At 37.2% G+C, this 9,387-nt stretch overlaps 1 protein-coding gene across 1 annotated transcript in view; it reads left to right on the top strand.

Annotated features, from left to right (window-relative positions):
• Positions 1-827: 827 nt before the first annotated feature.
• LOC107755078 (anoctamin-5-like) overlaps positions 828-9,387 on the top strand; it is a 53,608-nt gene continuing 45,048 nt past the window's right edge. The window contains exon 1 of the mRNA XM_016571733.1: positions 828-1,135. Coding sequence (XP_016427219.1) covers positions 1,060-1,135 — 76 coding nt within the window. The 5' untranslated portion in view covers positions 828-1,059. The remainder of the gene's footprint in view (positions 1,136-9,387) is intronic.

Genomic DNA, 9,387 nt, shown 5'->3' with positions numbered 1-9,387 from the left:
CATTTCATACATGTCCACTGTAGAGGACACCAGGACTAAAAGCATGTTTATTATACATTTTGGGAGACAAAAGAATTGAATAGGAAAACAAATTATATATCAATATTCTTATGAAATATTAGATATTATTATGAAAATCGGGCCAATTACTACTCCCATTATTACACTTCCCATTGAATTCCCATTGTTTTTGCCTTTTCATGTCTACTTTGTCATTTTATTTTTTAGAAAAACTGAGTCCTGGTGTCCTCTACAGAGGGCATAGCATAACATGAATAAAATTTAATTTTTAAAAAATGTTATTTTACCATTTTTTTCTTATGCTCTAAACAGTGCAATGACATGAAAAAATACTAAATGGTTCTCAGGAGGATATATATATTATCACACTTTCTGTTTAACAAAATACTTGGATAACGCTTTTCGTCCTCTTGAAAAATTACACGCATGCGCAGTATCATCAGCTCATCGGTTCTCAAATCGGACGTGTCCGAAAGAAACGGTTCTCGGCTGAGTGTACCAGTGATCCGAAAACCGATGCAACCGGTTCTTGACTCGAGAACGAGAACCGCTCCAGCAGTGGGCATTTAGGTTCGTTACCCGGCTCGCTGCACACTTGCTGCTCTGCTCGTTGGTTCAGCCGGTTCACTAAGAAGAACCGGTTAAATCGAACGATTCGTTCGCGATCCGGTGTTACGAGATTTTCGGTTTCTGAGATATTGGGTTTCAATTCAATTCAATTCGGCCCACTGAAACCGAAAATCTCAGAAACCGAAAATCTCGTAACACCGGACATCACTAAAAGCCACTCCCCTTTAAGACATCATCACCACCACCATCCTCATCGCCGCCCCTGCTGCTCTAGTAATTGATGTTATGGAGAAGAAAGCGAGCGAGGGATTCACAGTTTATACATTCTCCCTACTAACATCCTAAAGCATGAAGGAAATCCGGTAGGCACTTTACTCAAACAAAAAAAGAGAGAGAGAGATTAATCTGGTTGGTTTACAGATTTTTTTTTCATTGTCCCATGGGAGAAAAGAAACGCACGAATTTAACATGAAGAGAATAACGGGGAAGACGAAAGAAGCCACTTTGATAGAAATGTCCAACACGCTGGATTCTCAGATTGAAGGTAAGCTGCTACAACAGTTGTGTAACCCCAATATGCCATATTCAAAACCATAATGAGAAGGTCAGTCTCGGGTGTCAGCGTAAAGGACAAGAGAAATAAATAACCTCTGCGTTAAATTAGCTGGCGGAATCAGAGAACGATGAAAAAACACTGCTGCGTGTTCACTGGGTCAGTTCGCCTGAACAAAACAAAGACGTAGGCTGTAAACAAAGTACATGATCATATAAGCGGTGTTGAGCTCAAATTAAAATAGCCTAAGTTCCTGAAATGGAAAGGCATGGAAAAGTTGCGGTCTACACCCAGAGGCTGTTGTTACCTGGCACCGTGTTGTATCCTGCATTACAAAAGCTTGTTTTTAACAGGCTTTAAATCCAGTAAAAGCGTCCTGGTGTTCATTTATCTGCATGATCTACGGATTCTGAAAAAGTACAGAGAAACGTGATATTTTATTGTACGTATCTTTGAATGAATTGTAGTTTTAGGAGCAGTTTGGACCCCTTTAATTAGTTTTCGCGTTACTCTGTCTTGCCACATGGCTTGGCCTCAGTCCCAGTTTAACTTGGGAATCAAACAGTCCTTATGTTGAATCAGTTAAGTGTCTTTGTGACTCATTCGGAGTTCATTCAGTTCCACTGCACACATACATTTTTAGACTAGAAAACATAAGGCTCCTCCTTTAAGAATGTGATATGAAAAAGAAGTGAATAGTCTTTGTATCAGTGTAGTATTGAATAGTGTAATGCAGTGTTCTCGATTTTTGTAGTATTGTATCAAACAAATAGCAAAATCCTTATTTTATTTGGAATGATACCCAGTAGGTTTTGCAATAGAGGTCCTTAGCGGACACACAGCCTGGGAAGATGTTACTGGTTTTCCCTGATGACAACTAAATACAGTAAGCTATCTGAACAGAATATCCTGCGCTGATTTAACTCAGGGATGTGACAGATGTGTCATGCTACAGTGTAGTTTGATCCCACTCAATATAACTCAGCTTGTTTTTTTAATAATGTAAAATGAATTATGGAGCTGAGCAGAGCTGAAATGAATCAGTCCGGGGTCTGGTGCTTAGCTCCTGTCACCCTGAGACTTTTTGTGTCACATGTTGAGTAATGGTTGTTAAAGCATTAAGGCTTGAGGGAGACTTTTTTTTAAGTGTGAGGCATGTAGGTGTATGTTTATGTCCACGACTTGTGGTCAGGCCCGGATTAGGAATTCAGAGGCCCCTGGGCACAATGTCTTGTCGGGCCCCACACATCCATACACACACACACACACACGTGCACAATCAAGGTTTTAAATGATAGGGTACTATTTGTTGGAAACACCTCTAGCTTATAAAGGATTTACACTCACAGGTTACAGCCTATGATCGCATCCTCTATAATTCAGGATTTATAATATCACATGATTGCAACAATGCTTTCCTGGACCAGCAGCAATCTTTGCAATAAGTGTAAATAGTAATTATGCTATCTGTACTTTATATTGGCAGATACTATTTGCACCTCTGTATTTTTGTATATTAACAGAATAATAACATAGGGACATAATAACCCAACAATAACATAAAACAGACCTTCCCGAAAACTCCCCTCCAGATTCACAAATGCTTCGTAAACATCAGATTTGATAGTTAAACATGTATATGTGAATGAATTCCAATCATTCGTAAATAGGGCGCATGCGCACGCTCGTTCACAATAAACATAATCCCCGTCTATGAATTACAGCTACGTAAATTACGTGTCCAGGAACACAGTGGAATATTCTGGACTCCCTTCTCAGGTTTGGCTCCAGTATATTTAATAAATGCAAAAACAAAAGACTAATAGGCCATATGCCTAACAATAAATATTCAAATGAACGTGTCCATCAAAGCATTTTTAGCCAGGTGCTCTTCTGAAAACGGCCAGCTAGTGGCACTTGAGAACTCTTTGGTGGCACAGCGTTTTTAAGATTTGGTTGCTATGATGTGGAATATTAACGGCAGTAACGTATTACTAGTATCTCATTTTGAAGAATATATAACTGAATATAAAAATGCAGTAACCAGTAATATTAACTTCTCCATTGTTGCTCAGTCGTTGTACAAGTAGGATGGTTGGTCGGTGTAGCATTTGTCCCATTACAGCGTTTTTCCAGCTGAAGATTTGGTTGCTATGATGTGGAATATTAACGGCAGTAACGTATTACTAGTATCTCATTTTGAAGAATATATAACTGAATATAAAAATGCAGTAACCAGTAATATTAACTTCTCCATTGTTGCTCAGTCGTTGTACAAGTAGGATGGTTGGTCGGTGTGTCGCATTTGTCCCATTGATTGGACAGCTTGTGACAGTGACGAGCGCTGCGTTTTACCCAAAGTTGAACAGTAATCAACCATAGTCTCAGCTCCAAAAGAAAAAAAAGAAAAAAAAAACATTTAACTTATAAAATATTATATGGCAGTGCATCAAAACGCAGTGTCATCAGTTTGCCAAAAAGAACACAGAATGTTTTACGCACCATTAACACGAGCAGCAGGTGTAGGCCTACATCTCTTTCGTACCAACTAACATTTTGAAAATACGAACATTTTCATGAGTTCGAAAGTTTATGTCAGAACGGCTTTATGAACGATTTACACAAAAATTTGTTCTGCTCATGTTTCATGAATGAGGCCCATAGAGTGGCGGACTCGAACCCGGGTCGATCGCGTCAAAAGGTAATTCTGTGATTCTGACTTTCTACTGCCTACACCACTGTAGCCGTTGAATTCAATGCGTCTTTTTTAATATTGAGTGTCAACTAGACTTTGGTGGGCGGAGCTACTGTAAATAACGTTATTAAGGGGAGCCGAGCACCCCCTAGCTCCCCCGTAGTTCGCACCCTGACGTTTGCCAACAAGCGCACTATTTGCACTTAATGTAAAGACACTCCAAATTTTTTTTCTTCCCCTCGCTTGGGCCCCAAGTGCGCATGGGCCCCTGGGCCTGTGCCCATAATGCCCATTGGATAATCCGGCCCTGCTTGTGTTCACATAGGTGTGTGGGTTTGTATGCCCAAGTGACTTATTATTATTATTATTATTATTATTATTTTGCTCTGCAGTTCTTAGGACTGATGCCGGGGTTTGCCTCTGTCATGAATGTGTGTTCTGTAGGAGGAGTGGTTGAAAGGAAAGAGAAAAACTAGAATGTAAGGAAAGTGGCCTTTTGGTTGGAAATCATCTAAATGATATTTCAGGGGAACCCCAGCCTAATCCCTCCTGCTTTGCCTGTCACTGCGACTGTTTGATCTGTGTACTACTGATCATAGGTGATTCACTGGATAGTAATTTGATTATGCTTCCCGACTGGGACTGTGACACTGCACTGCCACGGCTCACATGTCTGCAACGTGTGATTGAAAAAATAGAGGGATTTACAGTGACTTACAATTTTGTATATACATTTGACTTGCACTGTATTTCATTAATAGATTAAAATATTTCACTCTGAAATGCATTGAAACCTCAAGTTAGTTATTTGTGTATGAAAAGTTTTATATTGGCCAAATACTTAGCAGCTACAAGTGCACAACAAGATTTGTGAGTTTAATATACATTTGATTTATAGGTGCTTTATTCACAGCAAAATGAACAAGTGCAGCAGAGCTTGGTCTACATTTAAACAGCTCTAAAAACAGCTCTTTTAAACTTCTCTTAGAGAATCAACCAAAAACCCCAGCTAATGGGCAGCTCATTTTAGATGCTTAACAACGTTCATATTGCACATTATTTCATTTTAGCTATAAAGCTTCTTGTTGCGGCAGTAATTAAAAACATGGTAATATATTAGGCTACTTCTTTTCATCATCTTTGTTATTGCAGCATGCACATCATGACTATGCATCAGTGTAATTGTGTTTAGTTTTTAGATTTAGTCTGTTTTAAATTCTTTTATATATATTACACTTCTCAGATATGCTAAAATAATGAAATCCAATTGCTTTTTTGTAAACATTGAGTTGGATGGTTAATCCGTCTCAAGTGGTCCAATAGAGGTTGCTTGACTATTTTAATTTTTTTTGCTAATTTTGTTTTAGTGATTACCTCTATGTTTCAGTATTGCAAAACTAAAAAACTAATCTTTAGAGCATATTTCATGGTACGTGTATGTATTGTTCCTTAGTCTTAGAATTTAAGTCCAATATAAATATATGTACACTATACTTACCAAGGTAAAAACTTAGGGTTGAGACTCCAATCCTTCCCATTGTAAATTGACCCTAAATTTGGAACGCTGAGCTATCTTGATCTACATTTGGCCTTAAGGTCTACTCTAAGGTACAAGAATGGCAAAATGTTTACATATCTACATGTACCTTGTAATGTGATCTAGCGATAAGTAAAGGAGCTCAGAGCTGAGATATGGAGGTTTCTGTTATGATCTGTTTAACTGACCATAACAAACCATAACCCACTTCAGTTGAACCTGTATAACATTTGCCACAATACATAATGTTTCAAAACCACTTTATGGAAATCATCCCTTAGTGCCACCAGTGAGCAAACCAAAGGAGACAGACAAAAGTGAGAGGAAAAAAACTCAGAGGAACCAGTGTCCCCTGGCAAGGCACACATTACAATTGTTAACAATCCAGCAAAATCATTAAAAACCTGCGGAAAAACATTTATTGACTCTTTTGCTTTTCAAAGGTACTGCATAGTGTCTGACAGTGTGAATCGTTCCGCTGTCTCTTCTGTGTTTATCAGTGCATTGTCACGGGCTGTCACACAGAAGACAGAGTCTCTTATCGGGGCAGACCTCATGGTATCCTTTCTAGAGAGTGCAACATCGACACCCATGTGGGCCCTGAATAGATTTCCGAGTCCTTCCTGTTACACCATGCCGGCTGTGTTTGTTTTTATGTGTTTGCATGAGTGGTTTTCTTACCTTGACCTCTCTTGTAAGGTAATAGAGAGATTAATTTAGTTACAGAGTTACTCTACTAAAATGAGTCATTATTCAAACAGTATAAAAAAAAACATCTGAATTAAAACTGTTTAATTGTTGCATCACTTGCAGATAACAGCCAACAAGTGAGGCTACGCTTGTTGGTAACTTGGAGAAAGTGAGAAAGAGAGTTGTTGCTATGGTAACAAGCTCTTTAATTTGGTTTTCTCTTTGATAGCCATACTGTATGTTGACCCAGTAAAAGTCATAAATAAACTCTTAAAGGGATCATTTTGTTTTAAGGAAACCTGTTTTTTTTTTAATAATCATGACTCTTGAGCATCAACAGATTGATAAGAATATTAAACATTCTACATATTTAATATAAAAAATGCAATATACAGGATTTTCCTTCAGCAGTTTGGAGATCTGTATATTATATTTATGCATTGGTTTGTGTATGTGACTCAAGGGTGTTTGGTGGTTGTATTCATCTATTTTAGGTCATGAATATATTTATCAGTAAATTAAAATAAAAAAAAAATAAAAAAACAGTCCCGCTCCCGACCCTGCAGTATAGTTATTATTTGCCTTGCTATGTAAGAATTTGTTGGAGATTACAAAGTCCCCAATTCCTCAGAGACATCCTGTTGATAAAGATAAAGTTCCTATGTTATTGTGCAGCTTTTTCAACAACCTTTGCCCTGGACACAAGATGTGGTTTGGAATTGTGGTTTAGTTGCAGTTAATGTTTGGTGTGTCTTTTGCAGCTTCTTGTACATAATGCGGTGTAGTCATGAGGTGCTAGATCACATTTAAAAAATGCTTCTACAAATAAAGTTTAATCTGCAGATATGGCCTTGTTTAGGGATCTGTGCCTTTGTTCATGCGGACATCTGACTGATAAGTAGTGATTGAGTTTTTCAGCAATAGTGTGCACCCTTCATTTACAGAGAAAAGAAGGTCAGGGAAAAATCTGTAGATGGAAAAATCTCCATACAAGTTCTTTGTGCATTTTTCTTTTTTTCTACTTGTTACTTTGCACTTTTTGTTAGAAAATGTTTATTTACTATTTATTCAGGTTTTTTAAGGTATCTAATATTTTGATACTTAATTTCCATGATCTAAATATTCTTAAAAATTAAAAGTTTGTTGTCATTTGGAAGTGTGTAGGCCTTCTTGCATTATTATGGTGGCAGGTCGCAGTGCCACTTCCAGTGGCATCCCCAGATGCCACGGCAGCTGCCAGAGTTCGTGGCAGCTGCCACGGTTTTTCTCGCCGTTTTTTGCTGTTTGCTCAGTAAAAACTACACTGTTCTCAGTGGCGTGTGGTGGTGTTTTTATTAAAATGATGATGCAAAGTTTCCACAATTGTATTATTATTATTATTATTATACATTTTTATGTATCAGCTGCCAGAGTTCATGCCAGGAGTCATGATCATTTGTCGCCGTTTCTGCAGTAAACTACTTTTTTTTTTTTTTTTTTAATAAAAGATTTGATGATGCATATTATATACCAGCAAGCCGATGCGATCAGAATATGAACCCAATAAGCTAAATTGCATAAGCATTTACCCATAAAAAACATACACACACATAAGGAGTGCCAGCTGCCGCTAGCCAATACTGTATATACGCACACACGCGCGCACACAAGCATTTATTTATTTAATGTAACACTTTAGTTATTAACTAGTTGCTTGCAGTGTGAAAAGGCTTTTATATTTGCCAAAAATATAACTTTTTTTATTTTAAAAACAAACAAGCAAGCCCTGTCCAGATTTAAAAAGTAACGCGAAAGTAACGTAACGCATTACTTGCCATAAAAAGTAACGAAGTAACTAAGTAAAATTAGTTACTTTTTTATGGAGTAACGCAATATTGTAATGCATTACTTTTAAAAGTAACTTTCCCCAACACTGTTTATTAGTATTCATAAATAGTGATCGACCGATATTGATATTTTATAACCGATTACTGATACCAATTATTTGCATGTTTATGTGCCCAATAACCGATATGCAGAACCGATATTTATTTACTGTTATAAAGTAAATAAATGACTGAGTGAAGTAAGAACATACTTCACTTTGGTTTTTCCTCCTTTCAGTCATCTTAAATTAGTAGGTTTATAAGCTGTTTAATAGGCTAAAGAGTGAAGAATAATTCACTGGATAATTTTAATTCACTGAATAGTATTCTCTGGGATATTGAAATATAACAAACAAAACATCGTATTTTATAATCTTGTTAAAAGTTACATGCGGTGGCCGTGCTGGAGCATTTCCTGAGCATCAACCACATCAACCCGGTGAGTGAACAGCAATATGAAAGCGGCTTCACGAGACTAATGATGAGCAAATATACAACAGAGAGAGAATTAAACTGTCTAGTCACTGTCTAGTCAAGTGCCAGTGGATTAGGGCTCCCGCGAGACCCGAGTAGACACTCGTGTGTCCGGGATGTGGGAGAATAAAATTATTCACGGGACTCCCGCAAAATAGAAATATCTAAACATAAAATATCTAAAACAAATAAATTGTTATTCATCTATTGCACAAAAGCAACATGAACTAATATAAAATATAAACGATTAACAGGTGCAAGCATATGCAGAGTTTCTATTTAGGCTATAACACGTGTTTGAAGCATTGAGCAATGCAGTGCTGAAATTTACGTGCTCATGAATCTTCTCATTATAACACGAATTTGAGACATTATGAAAGATTCATTATGCATATATTTATTGTGTTATAACAGAAAATTGTGAGATTGCGATGAACTGAGATGTCTTTTAGAGATGAATGCAGCGCTCTTTGCTGGCATTCTGCCATGCCAAACCATGCACGCAGCAGCTGCTTGCTTTAGTTAAAAATAACAGTGTTCTGTGAATGTTGATGCTTTAATAACAAATATTTATCGGGAGCGTGTATGCTGGGATTTCATAAATTTCATGGAGAAAAAAGTAACGTAACTAATGTAACTAATTACTTTTGAAATTAAGTAATCAGAACAGTAACGTGATTACTTTTAAAAGGAGTAATCAGTAATCAGTAATTTGATTACATTTTCAGAGTAACTTGCCCAACATTGTGTGTGTGTATATATATACGTGTGTATATACTGTCTGTACAGCTAAGCACTCCTTATGTGTATGTTCTTTATGGGAAAATGCTTATGCAATTTAGCTTATTGGGTTCATATTCTGGTCGCATCTGCTTGCTGGTATATAATATGCGTCATCAAATATTTTATTTTAAAAAACAGTGTAGTTTACAGCAGAAATGGTGACAAACGATCGTGACTCCTGGCACGAACTCTGGCAGCT

The sequence above is a fragment of the Sinocyclocheilus rhinocerous genome, unplaced genomic scaffold (assembly GCF_001515625.1).
Source record: "Sinocyclocheilus rhinocerous isolate Xijiao unplaced genomic scaffold, SAMN03320098_v1.1 scaffold591, whole genome shotgun sequence".
NCBI lineage: Eukaryota > Metazoa > Chordata > Actinopteri > Cypriniformes > Cyprinidae > Sinocyclocheilus > Sinocyclocheilus rhinocerous.
The sequence above is the reverse complement of the archived record's forward strand: the minus strand, read 5'-3'. Positions and strand labels throughout refer to the sequence as shown.